At 46.0% G+C, this 25,573-nt stretch overlaps 1 protein-coding gene across 1 annotated transcript in view; it reads left to right on the top strand.

The window, feature by feature from the left end:
* LOC138568911 (uncharacterized) overlaps positions 1–25,573 on the top strand; it is a 273,113-nt gene that overhangs the window by 243,080 nt on the left and 4,460 nt on the right. Inside the window, exon 7 of the mRNA XM_069646691.1 lies at positions 11,270–11,309. Within this exon, the coding sequence (XP_069502792.1) occupies positions 11,270–11,309 (40 nt within the window). The remainder of the gene's footprint in view (positions 1–11,269; positions 11,310–25,573) is intronic.

Genomic DNA, 25,573 nt, shown 5'->3' with positions numbered 1-25,573 from the left:
TGGGTAGACCACTAGATCAGTAAACATCAGGGGGTCTGAACATAGGTCACGCATCAGATGTAGGGTGTTTTTAGCACCCATGCTGAAACACGTATTGCAATTCAGACACTCCCCCGAGGACATTAGATGGTGGGTAGGGGACACTGTGCGGTCTAGTAATAATCAATAACTTTATTTTGTCCCTGGAGCCATTAAAGTACAACATAACACAAATGAATGTGCATCCCATCCATATTATTATTAGGGTAACCACTATTACTCCATGACGCAGTTGTTTGCCCACCATCTCGCTTCCTAGACAAAATCTCCATAACTGCAGGTGTGAGCTAGTGCAGCAACTATGTCAGAAAACCAGTTGTCTTTTTATCTGCTGTATTTATTTATTTATTTATTCATATTTGTAGAGCGCGAAATAGCCTGTGGGCACTGTGGCGCTTGTTACAGAGAGTGAGCAAAAACTTAGTTACATGGATAGAAGCATTTTACATTTTTTACGTTTTTTCAATACAATTTACATTTTAAGAGGGGGGCCGGAGACATGTAGTGTCAGTGTGGTTCTGAGCAAGGAAGAGGGGAGTAGGTGTTAGTTGAAGAGGGAAGTTTTTTTTCTGGAAAGCAAGCAGGGAAGTCTCAGCTCTGAGGGCTGTGGGGAGCGAGTTCCAGAGTTTGGGGGGGTTTTGTATGGGAAGCCTATCCCACCTGCTTTGGCCCTATTGATGTGTGGGGTGATGAGTTGATTAGTCTAGCGTGTTCTTGTGGGTCGAGAGGATGTGGTTCTGGATATAGTTTCTGATAGGTATGAGGGTGCAGTGAGGTTGAGGCATCTGTGAGTGATGGTACGGATTTTAAAGGTAATGCAGTCTTTAACCGAGAGCCAGTGAACTGCCAGTCTGGGTTGGGAGATATGGTCCCTTCTGGGGATGCTCAGTGCTGCTCTTAGCACATTGGTTTGAGTGATTTGGACTCTGTTTAAGTTCTTCATAGAGGTACCAGCTAGGAGAGCATTGCAGTAGTCTAGCTTGGCACCTATGGTAGCTCTGGCTATTGAGAGACAGTTGGGCTTGGTGAGGTAAGGTTTTATAGCATTAATTAGTTGTGTGCTGTGCGTAGATGTAGAGGCAATGGCACTGACTTGTCTGTTCATTGATAGTGTAGCATCAATGTAGATCCCTAGTGTCTTTACAGACGAGGAGATGGGGATGATAGAATTATCTATGTTAAAATTGGCGTTGAGGCAGTCTAGTTTAGTAGAGTTGCCCTTTGACCGAGAATTAGGATCTCTGTCTTGTCCCCATTAAGGCAGAGGCCATTTGCCACCATCCAGCCTTGAATCATGGCGTAAATTTGGAGTAGAGCCTTTGTGTCTTGGTCATAGGAGCCAGATGGTGGTAGTAGTACTTGAGTGTCGTCAGCATAGTTTGTATATGCTATACCAAGTGCATCAAGCTTGTTGAAGAGGGGCTTCGTGAATAGATAGTTCCGGGTTGGGGCTGTACATGAACGCTGTGGAAATCCACAGTGGATGGTGGTGGGGGCAGCATTAGCTATGTTAGAGAATACCTTCATAGCTCTGCCCTCGAGGAAGTAGGTAATCCATGAGGCTGCTTCTTTGGAGAATTGGGCTGCTTGTGTGAGGTGGGCAGTACGTGTCTTATGATCTACAAGATCGAAAGCCTGCCAGAAGTCTATGAAGAGGAGGAGGAGGAGGAGGGCAGGCTTTCCCTTGTCCATAACTTTAGTGATTTGTTTTTTTAAGTCTAGTAGGGCAGATTCCGTGCCATGCCCTTTGCGGAAACCAGATTGTCTTTTTTCCTAGGATAGAGTTTGTTTTAGGTAGAGTTGGATCTGGCTATGGGCCGCCTTATCCAGAAGGAAGGGGACGGTGGTTATAGGCCTATAATTGTTTGGCTGAGCTCGGTCTAGAGTGAGTTTTTTCAGAAGGGGGCATACCCAAGCCTCACTGAGGCTATCGGGAACGATTCCTGTTTTAAAAGAGGAGTTAATGAAAGCTGTCAGAAGAGGGGGGAGGGCCTCAGCACAGTCCTTGATGAACCCAGGTGGGCATATGTCCCCTTTACACAAAGATGGTTTAAGGTGCTGGAGGAGATCTATGACTTCTAATTCTGTGATGTCCCTAAAAGAGAATTGGGGGAGGTGGGTGTCCTTATGCTCAGGAGGAGTTTGAGGGGGGAACGTGCTGGCGACGTAGAGCTTTGTAATGGTCCTGTATTTATTTTTGGAGGAGGTCTATTTTATTGAGCATAGCAGATTGTATGCTTGCGCACCATGCTTCGTCTTTAATGATCTCATCTGGGCTGGTAAGAGGTGCGATGAGTTCATTAAAGATGGTAAATATTTCCTTGGCTTGGGAGTTAGCATTGGAGATTCGATCATTGAATGAATTGGATTTAGCTGTGATGATGGCTTCTTTATACTGGAGAGAGATCCGATTGAAGCTCTCCTTGGTTGAGTAACTGGGGTTGGCCTGCCAGTTTTTAAGAGCCTGTCATTTGTTCACACGAAGAGCCTGGAGCTCTTCTGTGAACCAAGAATTACGGTGTAAAGACTTTTTTTCTTTCTTGCATTCAAGTGGTGCTATGGAGTTTACAGCTTTGGTGAGTGTGTCTTTATAAATGTCTGCTAGAATGTTAGGGTCCTGAGAGAAGGAGAGGCGATAGGCAACGGATGTACAGGTAAGGTCGGAGGATGTCCGTGTTGAGTTTTTTTGAGCTATGGGGTTTCACAGTGTTTTACACGATATTCGCTAGGTTTTCGAAATCTAACGTGCCAACCTACCTGGTCCTAAACTAGGGGCATGCCATGGGAGCTGCCTTGTGACATGACTACCTCCAATACCGGTACCGAGTCCACCCTCGTTCAATGGGGACTTACCGGTCTAGTCTGACCTTTGCGGGACCGGTAAGTCCCCATTGCAAATACCATTCCCCATTCGAGCAGCCATAGGGCTCAATGGGAATGGGGAAGGTGCAATTATTTGCTCCCTGGGACCCGCAAAGGGACCTCGGAATAGGACGCAAGGGGATTACGGCACCAGTGTCCTTACCGGTGCCCGGTATCCCTTTACGCCAGCCTCGGAATGAGGCCACATGTCTTGGATGTTATTGCCGCTGACTCCTCAATTGACCACACGATTATTGCAAGTGACCTTAACATCAAATGTCTCCCGACTAAGGTGTCGAAACTTAAAAAATCAGCAAAGCGTTGAATGCTTGTGATGCAGGAAAGAAATGTATAAATAACACATGGGGCCTCATTATGACCCGGGCGGTAAGGGATTACTGGTACCGGTAAGGGCACTGGTTCCGGTAATCCCTTACCGCCCTATTACGAGTTCCCTTTGCGGGTCCCCCTTAACGGCTGGTAAAACCAGCCGTTAAGGATGGGACCCGCAAAGGGACTTTAGAGGTAATAACGGTTTGCGGTACCGTTATTACCGCCTTCCCCATTCCCATTGAGCCCTATGGGGCTGAAATGGAAATGGGAAAGGGCCATGGTGAATGGGGAATTACCGCCCCCGCCAACCTTGGAATGGGGGGCTAGTTGCTCCATTCACCCTGGCGGAATCGGTAAGGTTTTGCAGGCAACCATGGCGCTAATAGCCCCATGGTTACCTCCAGGGTCATAATGAGGCCCATGGTTGCAGTAAAGAGGATATCCCTCCTAAACGGCAAATAGGGAAACAAACTTCTTTGATATATCATGTGTATTTGCCGTAACGGGTAGCTTTAGAGTTTTGGAACAGACTGTGAGTGATCAGAATATTCTTGAATTAACATGGTCATGTCCGGATGTTGACAAATTGGACTCAGCTACATATTATTTGCCTAATCACGTTCAATGGTCTCCTGATAAGTTTAATGCTCTGATGTTGAAAATCTCCTAATGATGCCCTGCAGCCGGGGCTTACCTATTCAGACGGTTCATATGTAGCTGCCTTACAGTTTATTTTCAAGACTAAAAATCACCAACCAATAGAACCTATAATGAACCACTTGCACAGGTTTGATAAATCATTAAAGGGAAAAAAACGACTCTGAGAGCAGATATTAGTGTTAGTGCCGTAAAAAAGCGAGAAACCTTTAAGCTGAAAAATAGATATGCTAATTGGGTTAAAACTAGAAAAGCTGGTATGTACTTAGCTGATGCCCAACTAATGCTTCAAACCCTAGAATCTAAACATTCGGCCAGAATACAGGTTCTTCTAAAGACAGCTACTACAATGGCGTAGACCCCACTCCAAATAAATGCATTTCCTCAGGAAGTTTGGGTGCAATATTACAATTCTCTTTATGTAGCTACACCTTTGGTGTATTAAAACTCATCAACGCCCCTTAAAAACTTTGCTGAGCTTGATATAAATGAGCAAGACCTTATCTCACACATCATTAAGCTACGTTCTTCAAGAGCCCTGGGCCTGGACGGCTTGTCTAATAGTCTGTTGAAGGCCCATCCTGAATCTTGGGCAGGAGGAATTCTACTAGTGATATTTTCACAAGTAATACACTTTCGATGTATTCCTTATACTTGGCAAAAATCAATCTTTGTGCCAATCCATGAAAAGGTTGACCGTCGATGCCCCCAAAAATTATAGACTGGTAGCCTTACTGGACGTCCTGGGAAAGATTTTTTGCATGCCTTGTTCTAAAAGAATTGATCAGCTGGGCTGTAAAATTTGATATGTATGATCCCTTTCAATCTGGCTTTATGCCAGGCCTCGGGACGTCCATAAATCTACACATTCTGCATGCAGTTAAGCATCGCAATTGGCAGAAGACTCAAACTTTCTATACAGCATTTATCGATTTTCAAACTGCATTTGATTTTGTGTCCAGACAACTTTTGTTTCAGAAGCTGTTTGAGGCCAAATGTCCTAATCTACAACATTGGATACGTGAGTTCCATTCAGAAACCTTGGTCCAATAAGGCTTTCCTTGGATGGGAGGTTATCAAGATCAATAAGTACATTCAGGGGACTTAAACAGGGATGCTTATTGGCATTTTCCTCTCGGACATTATTTAGTATTTTGGTAGTGTCATGTCGGACTCACCTCGCCTGGGTAAGTATGCAATACCCTGACTCTTGTACGCGGCTGCTTTAGCTCTTCTAGCGAAGACAGCCAGGGGTTTGCAGCCGTTACTGACTCAACTTGACACCTATACACAAAACAACAAGTAAATAATCAATTTGGGAAGATCCAAGGTCATGATTTTTGCAAAGGCACATACAATAAAAAAGTCCCACTATAAATGGACACTCAAACAAAAAGCATTAGAGCTGGTGTGCCAATATAAGTATGTGGGGCTTAATGTCAACCATTTTATAAGTGAGGCTCCATATTACTCTGAACACAAAGATGAAAACTGCCTCTGCTTAGGCAATTATATTAAACAAAAAATATGGCAGATTTTCTCTTCTTCCAGTGTTGACATTTTATCATCAAAAAGCTGTGCTTGCCACCATCTATGACGCATGAGCGCAAAGCTGCAAGGGCATGAATATTTGATAATAGTCGAAGGCTCCTTTTTGAAAAAACTTCTAAAACTGCCCAAAAGTGTATCCATGTGTATTCTGCAATTCGAATTGGGACTGATATCGCTTTATGCTATGTACATGTTGAAGTTGTGTAGCTTGTATAGAAAATGCATTGGGCCTCATTACGAGGCGGGTGGAATGGGTTTAACGGCGCTGGTAATGGTGCTGGCGCCATTAATGCCATTCTGCCCTATTACGAGGTTCCCTAGTGGGACCCGTTCTTGATGTCTGGTTTTACCAGACGTGCATAGGGGTCCCGCGAGGAGACCAGGGAGCTAACAACAGGCCTGTTATTAACCGGCCCGTTGTTAGCTCCCTCCCCATTCCCATTGAGCCCTATGGGGGCTCGAAGGGGAATGGGGAAGGTCCGGGTTCCCTGAAAGGGGAAATACCGGGCCCTCCAAGGTCGGAAAGGCCCGGTATTTCCCCATTCAGGGAACCCAGACCCAAGTTTGGAGGCAGCCATGCCCTTATTAAGGGCATGGCTGCCTCCAAACCCGTAATGAGGCCCTGTGGGCCTCATTACGAGTTTGGAGGCAGCCATGGAGCTATTAGCTCTATGGCTGCCTCCAAACCGGGCTCCATTACCGGGTTCCTGCAATGGGGACTTACGGGGTCATTCCGACATAGGAGGACCCGGTAAGTCCTCCTTGCAGGAACAATTCCCTATTCCCATTTGAGGCCCCATAGGGTTCAATGGGAATGGGGAGGGAGGTAACAACGGGCACATTACAAGTGTCCAGTTGTTACCTCCTTCTTCCCCTCGCAGGACCCAGAAAAGACGTCTGGTTTTACCAGACGTCTGATCCGGGTCCTGCAAAGGGAAACTCCGGTCCCGTACCGGCCCCCTTCATTATGGGAGCGCCAGGATCGTAATGAGGCCCATTGAGTTCGAAACCTAACTCTGTTTTAGATATCTTGTCCAAGTGTAAGCAATCCACCAACCACACGAATATGAGTGTATGGTCTACGGTTCAGGAGTTTTTGATAACAGCAGATGTTCTGATGAGATACTTATACAGAATCCAAATGTGGCAAAGGAAAAAATCTGGAACTGGATTAACACCAGAGCTGAATGTTTGAAGTGTAAACATTTAGAAACCTATATCTCCCTAAACAAAAAACGGCACAATCTTACATAATCAGATTCCCTGTGGCTAAACATCATGATTTCTTCATTATATTTAAAGCCTCATCACGAGTTTGGCGGTAACCCTTAAATGCGGCGGTAGCGCTATTACTGCTGCATTTAAGGGTCCGCCAAATCACGGCTTTGCTGATTTCCCCCCCAGCTCTCAGCTGGGGGGAAATCCGCCGTAATTTCGCGCTATTACCGCCGGCGGGAAATCCGTAAGAGCGTGAAATTTCCCCATTGAGCCCAATGGGTGCTAATAGCGCCAGGGGGTTTGACGGTAGGGCTAATAGCACCGGCGCTAATAGCGCCAGCGTTACCACCCAACTCGTGATGAGGCCCTTGGACTGGTCATTTGGCATACAAAAGAAGTTGTGGCAAGATAACATTATGTGAAAAACTCTGCTGGGCCGGAGACGCCAATACATTTCATAACTGTCTGAGATTATTGGAGAATAGGATCAAGTATTTTAAACATTTCTTTGATGGCTATAGATCTTTAACACCAGTAAAACTATGGAATGCCTTGTATAATGCTGATAGAATTGCTTTGAGACTTGCGATATCAAACGTTTTAATTGCATTGAATCTGGAAGATAACTGATCTAAAATGCCAGCCAAGCATGACGTGTTTAGAACCAGCCATATGGTGATTACCTTGTGACAAATGTCCATCTTTCTTTTTCTCCAAATTTGAAAATTGATCCTTGTTATTATTATTTGATGAATTTTTCTGTCGTGTTGTTTTATGATTGGATTCAATTGTATATCTAACATTAGAAGGAAAGTTGATGGGATGAAGTATGTGAATTATGTGAATGATGTGAATAATTTGATAGTATCATATGGATTTTAAAGGTTAAAATGTATGTTTTCTTTTTTTTTTAAATCTTTGTATAAGATATATATGTATTTTTTTACTTTTCCTTTTTAACTTTGTAATCAAAAATATTGAAAAGTTGATTTGTTAACTGTATTAAAAAAAAGAAAATACCTGGCCATTTTCATCTTGCACATGTTTCTTTCTTGCCTAATTGTTTCTTGCTTTTCTGTCTCATATATAGGGCCTCATTACACGGTAGGAGGTAACCATGACGCTATTAGCGCCATGGCTACCCCCTACTGTCTTCTGGGTCCGGGTATGGGGACTTACCGGGTCATTCAGACCCTGGAGGACCCGGTAAATCCCCATGCCAATTACCATTCCCCATTCCCACTTCGAGCCCCCATAGGGCTCAATGGGAATGGGGAAGGAGCTAATAACGGTACCACTATTAGCGGTACCGTTATTAGCTCTGAAGTCCCTCAGCGGGTCCCGTCCTTAACGAGTGGTCTGACCACATGTTAAGGACGGGACCCGCTGAGGGACCTCGTAGTAGGGCGGTAAGGGATTACCGGCACCGGTGTCCTTACCGGTGCCGTTAATCCCTTACCGCCTACCGTGTAATGAGGCCCATTGTCATGATAACATTTACTGTACTATTTATCCATATAAATATGTGACCTTAATAGAACTCACAAGCCTTTGGGGGTCATTGCGAGTTTGGAGGTAGCCATGGTGCTATTAGCACAATGGCTGCCTCCAAACATGGGTCCATTGTCTCTGAATGGGGATTTACTGGGTCATTCCAACCTTGGAGGACCCAGTAAATCCCCATTCAGAAAACCAATTCAATGGGAATGGGGAAGGCGATAATAACGGTACCGCAAATTGCGGTACCGTTATTAGCTCTGAAGTCCCTTAACGGGTCCCGCTAAGGACGGCTGGTTAGACCAGCCGTTCCTGGTGGGACCCGCTAAGGGACCTCGGAATGTGGCTGTAGGGGTTTAACGGCACCGGCATCCTTACCGGTGCCGTTAACCCCCTACTGCCATACTCGGAATGACCCCCTTTGTCGGGTAATTACCCCGTATGAAGTTAGTTCATAATCATGTCAGGGCCAGGCCCATAGCAGTCCATAAGACTTCAAGGGTCTCTTTCCAACTAAACATGACTGAACTGCCAAAACAACTGAAAGGGCCTCATTACGACCTCAGCGGTAGCCATGCCGCTTTTGGCGGCATGGCTGCCGCCGAAATCGCGTCCGGGACCGGGTCCGGGACCTCAGAATGAGAAATTACCGGGCCATTCCGAGTTCGGAAGGTCCGGTAATTCCTCCTTCCAAGGACCCGGATCCAGTCCTTCCCTATTCCCATTTCAGCTCCCATAGGGCTGAATGGGAATGGGAGAGGGAACAAACAACGGGCCATTACGAGTTGTCCCGTTGTTTGCTCCCTCCTCCCCTCGCGGGACCCGGTAAGCATGCCTGGTTTGATCAGGCGTTGCTTCCTGGGTCCCGCGAGGGGACTTCGTAATGAGGCGGTGCGGGGTAAACGGTGCTGGTGACTTTTACCCGTACCGCCAGGGTTGTAATGAGGTCCAAAATTTTGAATATTTGTAAATGCTAACACTTAATGGACACAATTAAATCGAGATAACGGGCCTCATTCCGAGATTAGAGGTAGCCATGGCGCTATTTGCGCGATGGCTGCCTCCAATACCGGGTCCAGCACCAGTCTGGTTCAATGGGGATTTACCAGTGCATTCCGACCTTAGAGGGACCGGTAAGTCCCTATTGAACCAACCATGCCCCATTCCCATTTGATCCCCCATAGGGCTCAATGGGAATGGAGAGGGCGCTAATAACGGGCTCGCGAATAGCAGGCCCGTTATTAGCGCCCTGGTCCCGTAGCGGGACCCGTAAGGGACGTGTGGTCAGACCACACGTCCTTTACGGTTCCCGCTAAGGGACCTCGGAATTGGGCGGTAAGGAATTACCTGCACCGGTCTCCTTAACGGTGCCTGGTATCCCTTACCGCCCAACTTGTAATGACCCCCCCCAACATCTTTATATATATATAACATTTATGAAATACGGGCAAGGAATGATTGTCTTCAACTTTGCAGAACTTCATAGTCATGCTATGAAAGCCCTGTATAATGGCTGTACCCGGGGCACGCTCTGTTCCTTTTTTAGAGGAGAATGTATAATCACTGCGCATGCGCTGTTCGGGTCACAAAAGGTGCGGCTGTTTATCCCATTTCTGCGCCGCATGCTTTGATGATGTATCTCAGCAATGCGCATGCGCTCTGTTGTTGTCCGGTCCGTGTGCCCTTCATCCTCCCATGTCTGCGCATGCTTCGGTGTTCAGTGTTTGTGCACTGCGCATGCGTGTTCATTGCCTTTGCGGGAAGGCACGGGGCATAGTTTGGCGTGGGTGAGTGACAGGCCTGTGTAAGGAGAGTGTTTAGTACCCTCGGCCTGTGTGTGGCGTGGCCGGGTTACGGGGAAGGCCAGGCAATACCCCCCTCCCCCGAGCCTGGCACACTCCCATGAAGCACCCTTTGCCTCTGCCCAAGCACTGGCTCGCGTAGTGCTGGAAAGCAGTGTACGCATGCGCAGGCCAGCAGGTCCCTGCCACTGGAGGCTGCAGTGCTGCTGACCTACACGGGGTGCTGGGGTGCATCGCCAGATCTTCCTTTATACCAGGGGGGAGGGGTGCTAACAGAAAAAGGCCAGGCTAAAGCCTTCCTAGAGTTAAGAACTGGGAAGAAGAGGACAGGCAGCCAATGGATCGTTATATGCATTATTTGTAGGTATATTTTGGCAAAGGACAGAGCAGGGGCCTCTTTAACTCCTCCAAGTTTACAACCAATGTGTAAAATCACTTATTACAAAATCTTTTGACTTACAAACAGGAGCCAGGTAGCTCGTACTTGTTGTTTTGATCCCTGCAGGGGCAGAGATCCACTTGACAGGCCGCACATTTTCTGGTCGCCACTCTTGGTTGGTGAGTGAAAATTATTGGACTGGGGTGGGGCAAAGGAAAAATGTGCATGTGAAGGGCTTGCAACCTAACGATTACTCTGGCTTCCAAGACTGTGCTCGTTTCCCTGTCACCCAAAAGAGCAGCCTAATTATACATCATTTGTACGTCTAACGCTGCGGCTGCATCGCACCGAACCGCCTGGGGATGGCGATTGGCAATAATAACACACTTGGAAGCCACAGGCACTTTCCATTGGTTCAGAAGGCCCTGGAAGTTGGATCCTCCCCACTCTACGACTTAGTGTCACTTGTGCGCTATAGACTGGTGATGTCATTTAACGGATTCGGTGATAGTAAAGCGTCAGCTCTGCTGTTAGCACCGCACACTTTTAAGCTGTTTCCAGCTCCCCTGCTCTCCCCGTTCACAGGACCAGCTCTTGTGCCTGCATTGGTGACATGGCTGTACCCTACACCCAATGTGTACAGATAGCTGGTAAGGTTGTGCTCTTTGTGTGCAATCTTTGTGTGATCTGCAGGTCACAGGTTCAAATCCTGGCAAGACCAGTTCAACCTTTTAATTTGATTAACAATGTCCCATGCATAGAGCTTTGTTGAGAGTGATATATGTATTGCAAATCATGATCGTGCATGTCCATTAATGTAATGGATTTTCTCCAATCCTGTCTGTTTCCTTCGCAGCTTTCAGCGACTGCCCATGTTCACTTTTAAGCACGCATGAAGTCTAAAGTTAATGTTATGCTGATGCTTTTGCAGAATGCTGTATTCGGTACTAACGTGGACACGGCAGGCGAACGTGAGCTCTTCTGGATGGTGTGGCTGCAGCCTCTTGCTGCCTGAGAGCTGACGGGGAACTGCAGCCTTCTGGGGGCTTTTTGTCAGTAATACGTGAATACCCACCTAATCAGAGCAAATGAAGAGGGTGCAATTAATGAGAAATGTAATATTTCTAAGACGCCCCTCGCAAGTGGGCGACTGCTTTCACCAAATCACTAAAGGCAATAATTGCAGTACAAAGCTTAAGGTCCGAATCATTCAAAATTAAAATTCGCCTTGTAGGCTGCAAAATGCCCCTCATTTGGCTTTAAAATGTGGCTTACTTTTCTGTTTGAGACGGTCATTGGGGACTACACATAGGGCCTCATTCCGAGTATGGCGGTAAGGGATAGCGGCCACCGCTAACGAGAGCGGTGGCGGTAATCCCTTACCGCCATACTCCGAGTTCCCTTTGCGCCATGGAGGTTTTAACACCTGCTTTTAGCAGGTGTTAAAAACCATGGCGCTAAGGGACCTTGATGTTAATTACGCCACCGTAATTTACGGTGGCGTAATTAACGCCTTCCCCACTCCCATTATGCCCTATGGGGCAAAAATGGGAATGGGGAAGGGTAAATGGGGATTGGGGAATTACCGCCCCGCCACCCTTGGAATGGGGCGGTAATTCCGCCATCCACCAAGGCGCTGCCGGTCCGGGGACGGCGTCAACCAAGGCGTTAATAGCGCCATTGGTTAGCGCCGTACTCGGAATGAGGCCCATACTGTTAAAGGGAACAATAAAATGCTATAATCTAGACCAAAAAGATAACTGCCCCTCCGCTTCGCTTCCAGATTTGCCAATTACCCCTTCATGATAGGGCAGCCTTGTGCCACATACCACCAGCACACACTTCGATATTCTGTATATTGACTCCCCTAGACTCCACTCATGCCGTCTGTAACTATACACAGCACCCTGGCTTCGCAAAAGCGGATCTGTCTTTTCAGCAAGCCACCCCTTTGTCCCCAAGCAGCAGCACGAAACTTGCTAACCCAACATGTAGCATATGCAAGAAGCAGCACTCGCCCGGGTCGCCTCAGAGCAATCACGCCCCCAGGCCAATTCAAATCCGCCCCAGGGTGGGCAGTTGAGCCCGGTGGGGCAATTGCTCCCTGAGCTGCCGCCCGTTTTGCCCGTGTCAAGAAATGGGCCTGTGTAAGCGTTGGTAATATTTAATTAATAATATAATGTCTGCCTTTTTCCAGATCTAAATACACTATTGCTGTGTCATCGTACTCCGTAAATAGTAAGCAGCACGGACAACAAAAGGTAAATAAATCCCTGCTGTAGTTTGTTTAAGCGTCTCTGTATATGTGGTTCTTTGCTTCTGTGGTGGCCTGTCTTCCATCCTGCGTTCATGGACCCCTCCGGTTCCCTCTCTCCTATCTCTTCACCATGCTAGCCTCCCTCCACCATCCTTTTCCTGGGAGTGGTGCCCATGCCCCAAAGTACCAGGGTTTGGGTGCTGGACCTCTGCATCCTCTACAAGTCTGTGTGTATGATCTCAGGGCCACTGGTTCAAATCCCTACTGGTCCTATCAGCCCTTCCTCCTTCCAAGATTAACCGAATGAATGCGAGTGGTGTAACAACGAACATCTGTTATCTGTCTGTAGCGCCAAGATACCCAGTGGGGTAAAAGCGCACTCTACAAATTCTGTTATGTTACGTGAATACGTTCCTCTGTGCCGTCCTTTTAAACTCAATTGGTCATGTGTTCTGTTAGACCCACCCCTCCCGCACCCTCTCCCAAATAAATTGTCTTACCCTCATGGTCTAGCGTTCGTTTTGGGGAATTGTTAATCCTGCATAATCCTCCTGGATGCTGCGTCACGACACGTTGTTGAGGTGGGGGGAGGAAAATTAAATGGGTGCATTGGGAGCTGCAAGCAGTGCTGCTTGTTGTCTTTCCAGATCACCTGAGGAATAAGGATTTGACAATAAACCTAAATGAGGAGGTTGTTGTGAAATGGAACACCAGATGGGCATTTTTGTGGTGATATGTTAAAAATAATTATTAAGGGCACGTTCACCAATAGGCATCTTGGCACTAAAGGAACCAGCGGAACATATTTTAACTGCCACCATTGCCTAAAAAAGAAAAGTTTGTAAAGCTTGCCGAAATGAAAGGTGGTTCTTTGTAAAATGCAACTAAAGAGGCAGTGAGTTCCATAGCTTGGCGACTGCCACAGAAAAGGCGCGGCTTCCCACACGAGAGAGTCGAATCCTGGGAACAGAAATAACTTCACTATCCTGGGATCGGAGAGCGGAACTGAGAACATTTGGTAAAACATTTCTGTTGAAGATACCCCACCCCCAGTCCATAGAAGGCCCTGTGTATAGTGCACTGGAACTTGAACTGGACCAATTTCCAAATAGGGAGCCAGTGAAGCTGGCGAAGAACTGGAGAAATGAAGGAAGCATACTGAGCATGGGTCACAGCTCGCGCAGCAATATTTTGTAGAACTTGAAGCCATCGCAACAAGTACTGCGAATGGGCTTAAAAGAGTGAGTTGCAGTAATCTGCACTGCTCAGAACAAGGGAGGTCACCACAGGGGCATGGATCTGAACAGGAATAAAAGGTAGGACTTTACCTAAGATATTTAATCTAAAAGGTCCAAAGTGGCAAACAGCTGCCACCTGTGCATCGAATCAGAGCACACTGAGATCCTTCCCCACCAGAACAAGTAGTGGAAACGAGCCAAGAGAAGGAGGCCATAAATCCGTTGTTGGGCCTCCCACCACCCCCAGGCAGTTCCGCAGCTGAGACGCAGTATCATGTTGAAGAAGATCGATACGAACAATGATCTGCTTATCATCAGCCTACGAATAGCACCGGAGGCTGTGGGCATGGATGAGTTTGACCAGATGCTGAATATAGATGTTAAACAACTTGAGGGTATAGGGTGGAGCCCTGAGGGACACCACAAGAAAGAGACATAGGAGCAGAGCGTAACTTGGAGAGAAAGAGACCAGTCGGAAGGTCTCAAACCAGGACAATACATGGCTGGACATACCTGCCTCCACCAGTCGACCGACCAGGATGGACTGGTCAACCGTGCCATACGCAGCTGACAGATCTAAAAGTACCAGTGCGCCCAACCCACTCTTATCAGACAACTTAGCAAGGTCATCTAGCACAGAGACTAAAACGCTCTCGTACCCCGGCCAGGACGAGATCCTGATTGGAATGGATCAAAAAAGTCAGATACCTTGAGAAAGGAACTCAGCAGGGAGAGATCTGTGATTCAGGCAGTTTCATAAAGAAAGGCAATAAAGAAATGGGAAGGAAATTAGAAGGAACAAAGGAATTAAGTGTAGACTTTTTAAGACAAGGGATCACCAAGGCATGCTTGAAGTGGTTAGGAATAGTCCCAGAGCTACAAGAGTGATTCGTCGCCTTTGTTACCCATGCGTTACCCATGGGGTGACGTTTGGCATAATGCTTTTCAGACTTACCAGCGGGATGGGAGCAAGAGAAGATGCAGGCTTCATCCTCATTGACGCCATCACTATATCATTCGGCATTAATCTAGTAAGGTAAACCACAATTTCATGGGTCCATCCGGTGCTGTGAGAGAAGGTTCAACAGCCGACGTTAAGCCACATAAGGCAGTTGTGCCTCTAATATCTGTTATCTTTTGAGAAAAAAGGAGAGTGAATCTCACAGGGATTGGGAAGGAATAACCCCAGCCTGAGCAGTAGGCGGCGAAGAGAGTGTACGGACTAGGATAAACAGTTCCTCGGCTGGTTACTTTGAGTCTGTACTTGGATGCATAGAACCAGCATTTAGGTTCCCTAATAGCTTTGTGATAACAGGCAGTCTCCTCCATTTTTATTCCGCCTGTCCACATTTGAGCCAGTATGACAACAGATAGCCATTAAACCATAGTTCCGAAGGGCTGTGTTGCACAGTGAAGAGTTTAAGGGGGAGCCAAGTTGTCAGCTGGGACAGTAAGAATCTGTGTTAGTGACAGAAAATCCCTAAATTGAAAGGCCAAACAGCCTCTCAATTTGGACAGCAACACTGGATATTAGGACAGACCCCCTTTCTGTTTCAACACTTTAGTGCTAACATAGGCGTCACAATGGACTTTAATATTAATGAGAAATGGAACCACCAAAGGGACTGCAGCAAAGTCAATAGGAGAACACAATAATCAGATCTAACATATTGCCATGCTCCTGGGTCTGCTCACCTACCAATTGAGAGAGCTCTAAATCCAGCATAGCAGTGGATAATCGCATGGTCACAGAAGCATTTGTATCATCCATTTTCAGATTAAAATCACCAACTACCACTATATTGGAAAATAAAAGCTGTAATTCAGATACCATCTCTGAGAAAGAATCAGAGAAAACCACATAACACGAAGCTGATGCGTGATAATATCCTCTTAGCCACTTGGGTGTTGTGTTTTGTGTCTAGGCATAGAAGGGTGAGCATTCTGGAAGAGAATTGAGAGCATGAGGAAGAGTTTATAGAAAGAGGTGTATGGAGTTCGGAAGTACATCAGATCTACCCTCCTCGTGCCTGCCCAGACGGGTGCACACCCTTGAGAGGGTCAGCGATGTGAGGTTGTTGAAAGGGAAGCCCCCTTCCCTAGTGTGCTCATGCAGCGCATGCTTGTGAAGGAAGGTGAGTCAAGGCCATGCTCGTTCTTAAACGGTTAACAGTTCAGGTGACCAGTATACTGCATTGTCCTATGATTATCTGCAGCCCTAGTCTTTCTTCCTTTCTACCAATATGGGAAATAATGACACACCTGCAATGATTTAAGATGTTGGGTCCCCCTATTGGCTAGCATCCTTGACCTTGTGCATCCCGGAAAAGGAGCCATTTTGAAGCACTCTTCCACATAGTGCTCTGGGAGAGAAGTTCCAACATGTGGCTCCCTCAACTGAGCTTATATCTGCATCAAGTTATCACGGCCGATGACTCGCTCCAAGATGTGGATCCATCAACTGAGCTTATATCTGCATCAAGTTATCACGGCCGATGACTCGCTCCAAGATGTGGCTCCATCATCTGAGCTTATATCTGCATCAGGGTATCACGGCTCATGACATGCTCCAAAATGTGACTCCATCATATGAGCTTATATCTGCATCAGGGTATCACGGCTCATGGCATGCTCCAATATGTGGATCCATCATCTGAGCTTATATCTACATCACGTTATCACGGCTCATGACATGCTCCAAGATGTGACTCCATCATATGAGCTTATATCTGCATCAGGGTATCACGGCTCATGGCATGCTCCAATATGTGGATCCATCAACTGAGCTTATATCTGCATCAGGGTATCACGGCTCATGACATGCTCCAAGATGTGACTCCATCATATGAGCTTATATGTGCATCAGGGTATCATGGCTCATGACATGCTCCAAGATGTGGCTCCATCATCTGAGCTTATATGTGCATCAGGGTATCATGGCTCATGACATGCTCCAATATGTGGCTCCATCATCTGAGCTTATATCTGCATCAGGGTATCACGGCTCATGACATGCTCCAAGATGTGGCTCCATCATCTGAGCTTATATCTACATCACGTTATCACGGCTCATGACATGCTCCAAGATGTGACTCCATCATATGAGCTTATATGTGCATCAGGGTATCATGGCTCATGACATGCTCCAAGATGTGGCTCCATCATCTGAGCTTATATGTGCATCAGGGTATCATGGCTCATGACATGCTCCAATATGTGGCTCCATCATCTGAGCTTATATCTGCATCAGGGTATCACGGCTCATGACATGCTCCAAGATGTGGCTCCATCATCTGAGCTTATATGTGCATCAGGGTATCATGGCTCATGACATGCTCCAATATGTGGCTCCATCATCTGAGCTTATATCTGCATCAGGGTATCACGGCTCATGACATGCTCCAAGATGTGGCTCCATCATCTGAGCTTATATCTGCATCAGGGTATCACGGCTCATGACATGCTCCAAGATGTGGCTCCATCATCTGAGATTATATCTACATCACGTTATCACGGCTCATGACATGCTCCAAGATGTGACTCCATCATATGAGCTTATATCTGCATCAGGGTATCATGGCTCACAACATACTCCATCATCTGAGCTAATATCTGCATCAAGGTATCACGGCTCATGACATGCTCCAATATGTGGCTCCATCATCTAAGCTTATATCTGCATCAAGTTATCACGGCTCATGACATGTTCCAAGATGTGGCTCCATCATCTGAGCTTATATCTGCATCACGTTATCACGGCTCATGACATTTTCCAAGATGTGGCTCCATCATCTGAGCTTATATCTACATCACGCTATCACGGCTCATGACATGCTCCAAGATTTGGCTCCATCATCTGAGCTTATATCTGCATCAGGGTATCACGGCTCATAACATGCTCCAAGATGTGGCTCCATCATCTGAGCTTATATCTACATCACGCTATCACGGCTCATGACATGCTCCAAGATTTGGCTCCATCATCTGAGCTTATATCTGCATCAGGGTATCACGGCTCATAACATGCTCCAAGATGTGGCTCCATCATCTGAGCTTATATCTGCATCAGGGTATCACGGCTCATCACATGCTCCAAGATGTGGCTCCATCATCTGATCTTATATCTGCATCAGGTTATCACGGCTCATGACATGTTCCAAGATTTGGCTCCATCATCTGAGCTTATATCTGCATCAGGGTATCACAGCTCATGACATGCTCCAAGATGTGGCTCCATCATCTGAGCTTATATCTGCATCAGGGTATCATGGCTCATGACATGCTCCAAGATGTGGCTCCATCATCTGAGCTTATATCTATATCAAGGTATCACGGCTCACGACATGCTCCATCATCTGAGCTTATATCTGCATCAGGGTATCACGGTTCATGACATGCAGATATTGCGATAACGGGAGCATGATTCAGTCATACCACGGATTAAGCACTGCATGATGTACTATAAGAGGGATGTAAAATATGGAAATCGGACAATAATGCGAGGAGGGGCAGGATCGAAATTCAGATTGGATAAGCAGGATCTAAAAGCAGCTGACCCAGAGCTACCACAGGGGAGCGAGGAGCTAGTATATAGCATTCCACACATCTAACATCCACATAAGATGCAAACATAAAGTTGTGTCTGTTATTTATGAACCTTCTGTGTTGTATAGATGCATCCTAATGTTTACTGAGAGATTGTCCCAAATGCGCACAGTTAGATTTGCATATGGGTGTTTGTTCGACATCAGTTGGCATGGGGAGCCAAAGGTAGCTCCTGGAAGCTGTTGGTGTCAAGCTAAACAGGTTTGAAGGAGGATCTAAATGGCTCCCCTCAATTGCGAACACAGATGGGTGATGGTTGGGCGTTATCGACCAATTACATAAGAAAGCAAGCAAGCATCAAATATAGATAAACCCTCTCATTCTAAACCCAGATTTTCATTTGTGAACATGTGTTGCTAGCTTCGCACAAAATTAAGTCAAATAGCCTGGGTTCTGCCTCCATTTACTGCTGACTCAGCCTAAGTGGAGGTTGGCCTCTCGGGTGCTGGGCAGCTTGCTAATGTGGGGTGCAGTGATAAACCATATCAGGGCGGAGGAGAAATGTAGGACTGGGACATGGTGTCTTATGAATGCTAGCATGACCCATGTCATTGGTGAGGAGGGGCAATGCGTTTGTCTTGGAAGCAATACAAGGCAGCTCAACACGGCTTCGAATCCCGATCCCGGGCTAAGGGAACAATCTCTGGTACTACGTGTGTTGTAAAAGAACAATAATAAAATAATAATAATAAAGCACATGCATTACCACTACAGCACAGCTTCTCGTGTGTGGAATGGATCACGGCGGCGACTTAGTGATGAAGGAGCCTGCTTTACCACTGAGATGTGGAGGTATTAAAACATGTGAAAAGGAGAATTGCCAGAATGAAGAGTTAGCATTTAAAGCACTGCTCCCCAGGCTGCCCCTCCCACACTGATGCCCAATGGCAGCCCTGCTCCTTCTCCTTTCCTACCGCTTCCCTCATTGCCTTCCCCATCTGTGCCAGGCCCCTGCCCATGCCAAAGGATGCAACGCCCTAGTCATCTGTAATGCTAGCGCCTCCCTTCATCTCTCTACCGTACCCTTCATTTGCTACTAGTGATACATACTTGTTATTTTTTTTTTGTATAGCACCCGCAAGCCCTCAGGCATACATGCATACATGGCCCATTCCATTCAGTGGACGTTATTTCACCTGTGCTTTTTCTTTGCATTTTGAGACTTGTAACCTGGATTTATAATGGTTAAATCCAGGACTACATGTTCCACAATGCAAAGGAAAAACAGGACTGGGCTAGTATCTCCAGATTGTACTAGGGCAAACATTATATGTACATATTCCCTGCATCCATTCCCACTACAAAGGAATGCAAAGGAGCTGGTGGCTCACCTTGAATGTCAAACCTTTATATTTTCAGCACAGTGGCAGGGAGAAGGAAGCTCTAGGTGTCCTCTTGTGCGCTGTACACACAATTAATATATGCATTTGGGTTCTTTGTGTAGGTGACTCATCCAGCGCTACATGCTTGTTTCCGGTTGTTTTGGAGAGATCTGAAAATCTAGAAGCAAGTCTTAATGCCGGTATGTATCCCCTCTCTGGGACATGAACAATGTAAAATGGTTCCAGGGTGGCGGCGTTGGTCTATGTGTGAGTTCGCCAGTAAGGCAGGCTCCATGCAGCATTTACTGTAATCGTCTTTATGGAGTGTGCCTCATCCTATGAATGCCTCATCCAGAGGTATTCTTCCTTTCCTCTCATTCCCCCAGAAGCTCACTGGTACTCGTCCATCATAAAATCTACTTGACTATGCGAGTGGGGTAAAAGATTGTAAATTGTAAGTGGTTAGCTGTAGGAATGGACACACATACATAGATATGGTAAAATGTCTCTGAAAACAGTTTGGCCAGCTCTCTCCTCCTGGTGCAATTATATAGTGTAATCCTAATCATAGAGCAAAGCGAGCTTGGGAGGCAACTTCAGTGTATGGTAGTGCAGTCGATCTGTCGAAGTACAGACTGGATGGAACTATTGATCACTACTTTGCATACACATCTAGTTAGCTTTGTGTTTTAATTATGTAAGAGGAAAGAAAGTAATACACTAAGCAGAGTGGGTGCATAGCAGGCAGATAACTGGGAAAAATACAGGTCATTTTGTAGTTTGTGGCCCTCTCGCTTTCAGGTTAGCTAGTTTAAAGAAACACTGTGATGAGATGGAATGTCACGGAGTATGTTATCGGCTTATGGGTTGATCCCATGTTGCAAGTCTGTATGTAACCAGCAAGCTACATAACTCTGTTTGCCATCAAAAGCATTTGACTGTGTGATCATGTATAATTTCAAAAGTGTTTACTCATCGATATGATGCTTCTTCCTCAGCAAAATGAAATGTAGTTGACACTGAGATTTAGATTCACTCGCCTTAACCTTACCATACAGCATGGAGATGATGCAGTGTTTTACAGTAGCAATACTGTAATTATGCATTATGTAATGGCTTCAACTTTTAGGAATGGAATGGCATGACTGTCTTTTTAAAATATAAAATAAAGATACACCTACTTGTGTTTGCCGACAGGATATAGTTGGCTTAATAGAATTATCATCCCAATAACGTCAACTTTGCAATTATATGAAAAAGAAATATCTTGCCTCGATTCACGCACTTCCACTCATCCCTTTGGTACTTAAGAGTTGATTAGATGATTACTGCTGTGCTCTCGCTTCATTAGCCACTGTATTCCCGCAGTGAACAGAGACTAGATGGTGAAAAGAGCCCTGATGCCAATTCTCACTGCGGCAAATCCCTTCCCATGAGACTAGGGAGGTGAGGTCACTAACCACTAGTCCTCATAGGGGTGGTAACATGCGGGAGGATCTCAAGGGGAGGGATTAATTGGGAGGCACAACCTCTGTGAAATCCCACCATGTAGGCTGACGGTAATGCCCAAAGCATAAGATCACCTCAGAAACTATGGGCCTCATTACACGGTAGGCGGAGAACCATGGCGCTATTAGCGCCATGGTTCATGCCGGTAGAATACCGGCACCGCGTTGGTGGAAAGGGGAATTACTGCCCCATTCCAAGGTTGGCGGGGCGGTAATTCCCCCTTCCACCATTGCCCTTCCCCTTTCCCATTTTTGCCCCATGGGGCATAATGGGAATGGGGAAGGAGCTAATTACGGCAGCGCAAATTGCGGTACCGTAATTAGCTCCCTGGGTCCCTTTGCGGGTTGGTTTTTAACGCCTGCAAAAAGCAGGCGTTAAATTCCCCAACCCGCAAAGGGACCTCGTAGTAAGGGAGTAAGGATTTACCGGTACCGGTAAAATGCTGGTACCGGTAAACCCTTACCGCCTACCGTGTAATGAGGCCCTATGTGTTACTGTGAAATATCAAGCCCATCTGATCACAAAAGTACCTCGACAAAGAAGTGCTCAAAACTGCTACATTTGAGCAGGACAAAATCTAGAACAGCTGCTGTTATTTGGAAGGATGCTACACTGGGGCCAACCCTGCTATTTAAACTGAACAGCAAAGAAGGACTGTTCTTTGTGATCCGTCAGGCAGCGTCCCATGCGGTTCTAGAAAGCTGAAAGCTGTGATACAACCAGAGGGAGAACCAGGTGACTGAGGACGCCGCTGCGAAGACTGGAAAGTTGGTGGAGGGCTTCAGGAGACTGCAGCGAGGCTTGTCTCAGAGATCGAGAGACCGTGGAGGAGCCATAACCTGTCACAGCGGGACCAAGAGTTCCAACAGTGATGCCGAGGGGGTCTACAATAACTTGAGGTGGAGCGAGACGAGATGCGGAGCACTACTACAGGAAGAAGTGGACCTAAGAAGTGTGGACCGTGACCCCTGGTGAAACCGGTGAAGAGTTCCCGGGAGAAGCTAACAGGAACATGTACAAGTCTGGGAGGGTGCTGCGAAGTTATAAGATTGTAAGCCATAAAGAAATGGTGAAAACCCTAAACCATTTTGTGATACATTTCCACAGAAGTGCGATGCTGGAGAGCAGAGGGAGACTCCAAGAACAGCTTAATCATCCAAGTGGGGGTGTATCGCATGCTGTACAAAACCTAGAGATTGGGAAAACTACATTAGGGGGCTACAAGCCTTAATAAGACATTGGGCCTCATTACGACCCAGGCGGTAAGTTACCGCCTGGGCCGTGACTTTACCACCATGGCGTAAACTACGTTTACGCCATGGTGGTTGGCGGATTTACCGCCCCATTCCAACCTTGGCGGGGCGGTAAATCCCCATTTACCCATTTACCCTTCCCCATTCCCATTTTGCCCCATAGGGCATAATGGGAGTGAGGAAGGCGTTAATTACGCCACCGTAAATTACGGTGGCGTAATTAACTCCATGGTCCCTTAGCGCCATGGATTTTAACACCTGCTAAAAGCAGGTGTTAAGTCCGCCATGGCGCTAAGGGACCTCGTACTCAGGCGGTAAGGGTCGGCGCTGTTTACGCCGCCGTAAAACCCTTACCGCCTGAGTTGTAATGAGGCCCATTGCGTTACAAGTTAGGAAAAAGGCGTCATTCTCCCAGCCCCACAATCTCTGTGACTGTTTGATTTCTGTTGGGTTGCAGAGAACCCAGAATGTTTGTGGAAACTTTGCTTTGAACAACCTGAGAGGTGTTTGGATGCTTTACATCCAGGAGAAGGGAGTCATTCTCCTGGACTACCAACAGCAGCTGGACTTTATGGTGTTATGTTGTAGTGACAGGGATAGAGAAGGAGCCTATGTGACCAGGACGGTGCCTTTTTGTTTTGACTCACAGACCTCCTGGCGAGCACTCGAGTTTCTTTGGTTTAGGTAGGGAAATCCCCTTGGAGGTAGGGATAGATAGGGTTGGTTTATTATGTATTAAGTCTATAGCAAGCACTATGGCACCACTTGGTCAGTCTCTTTCTTCCTTGTTGCCACAGGGGCGAACTGTGTTTTCATTGATCAGTGTATCTTAAATAGCTAGCTTTGCTACTCAAGTGTCAATTTGATTAGCAAATCCACAGAATTGCATAGCAAACTGCTATGAGACTGCTTATTGTATTTCTTGACTTGTCATGGTGCCAAGGTTTTGTAACTGTAAGATTTAAGGATTAAGGCAAGTTAATGATAGATTGTGAGGGCAAGAACATATTTAGGATTGAGGGGGGCATCTGACAAAAGCACAAACCTGTGTCCCCCAGATATTAGAAGAAGAAGCGGAGACTGAACAGGACAGTACATCTTCTGAGGATAGTGCTGAGCTTTTTACTAGCAAGCAAACATCTGAAAGGGTGTGACACAGTCAACTTCAACAGGAGGAATCACATGTGCTAGAAGATGCCAAATTGCAAGAACCTCAGCTTGTTGACCCACCTGTGTCTGAACATCCTGGTCAGAGAGGCCAGGAAGCCGCAGTGGGCTACCTGCTGATTGAGAAATCTCCCTCCTATACTATGTCAATGAAAAGGCGATGAACGATGTAGGAGAGGGACCCTTGAGTCCTCCAAACACCTCTTATACAAGTGCCAGCAGATAATGGGAGGGCAACAGCAGCCAAACGTAATTACCATACAAATTCCATTGCATGACGTGATTTGTGAAACCTGGTGAAGGAATTCCCAAACATTAGATGCTGACATGATTTCTCTCACTTTTGGATCATGGACCTTTGAGATTATGCTGAGTAGGTTCTCCTAAAGTAGGGGTGTGGACTCCCTACATTATTCCCACAGGAATGATGTGTGTTATCAATAAATGGTGACCAGTATGGGAGAGTTCTTTTATATTAACAATTATGAGGATACATCTCCACCGTTTACTTGGGGCGTGATGAAAGTGGTTTTCAGGGTAAAATGTAGTGAGTCCTTGGGCACAGAACCATAGGGTAGGGCTTGCTGAGTTGATCTCGGGCCCAATTCTCAGTATTAGACTATAGCAATCTCGATTGGGTTGTGGGAAACCTGCAAGTAATTAATCCATTTAAACCCATCATCAACAATACAACTGAGTACCCCCTCCTGGAATTTACCTGTGATTATTTGAACAGAACAATAAAAGTGCTAATCCGTTTGCCATCAACTACAGTACATGGTAATGGGGCTTTTGCACAAACAATTAGGAGGAAAATGCAACATTAGTGGGGGGCTTGAGGGCAGTCTGCTGTACACTTTGCGTAGTTACCAATAATGGCATTCTATCAGTCTCTGGCAAATGATTCTTCTTTTTTGTCAAAGGAAGGGACAAGGGATGCGTTTTTGGGGTATCTGGGTTAAAAGTCAATGTTTGTATGTAATGCCAGCATGGCCTTTGCCATTGTTGCTGTCTGGTGAGGCTAGTGCATTTTCCGTAAATCATAATTCAGATCTTGCTTTTTCAATAGTGCTATTGGCTATATATTTGCATTTGGGGCAACATACTTTTGACCACAGGTAATTAAGTCATCACGGATGATATAATGGACTGGTCAAACGAAGTATATGATTGGTAAAAGTCTGCTGACCTAGAGCGGAACACTTGCCTTTATCATTTGTAGGTGGAAATGGGGAGCTTTTATGAAGTAGTTTTGTCCTTTCGGAAGAAATGGTAGAATGTATATGAAATGTCATGATGATTAAAATGACCACTTATGCTATTTTGGTACTCAAACCTGTTTATTTTCCTGATGCTCTTGGATACTAAAAGGATCTACATAAAAATGAATTGCACAGTTCCTACTGCATATCACCTCTGTCACAATATATTTCATCACTGGAGCACCACTACTCTAACTATTAAGGTGCCTGGCCCTTAGAGATGGCACTTCAAAGTCTTCAATATTAAATTATTAATGAACTAATGCCCATCACTTCTTCTAAGAACCAATCTGCCTGTTACATGTGATGCCATGTGATGCTTGTGATTGTGTACATGTTGAAACTAATATTGTGCATCTCCCTTTTATTTCAATAGGTGATAGATGCCACACCAATGCAACAACAGGATCCAGTTGTCTTTTCAGAGTATTCAGGAACTGTCATTGAGAAGACTATTCCTTGCACAATGGTTTCTATCCATGCAACACCTTCATAGCAACATCCAGCAAAAAAGAGCTAAAATAATTATCTAACATCATAGACTAATGAAAACATTGTTCAATGTGCAGTAAGAAAAGCCTTTTTCATTTTTCTAATACTTCTGGTAAAACGTGTGTTTTAT

This window comes from Ambystoma mexicanum, chromosome 2q, assembly GCF_040938575.1.
Source record: "Ambystoma mexicanum isolate Mex_15411 chromosome 2q, UKY_AmexF1_1, whole genome shotgun sequence".
Lineage (NCBI taxonomy): Eukaryota > Metazoa > Chordata > Amphibia > Caudata > Ambystomatidae > Ambystoma > Ambystoma mexicanum.
The sequence above is the reverse complement of the archived record's forward strand: the minus strand, read 5'-3'. Positions and strand labels throughout refer to the sequence as shown.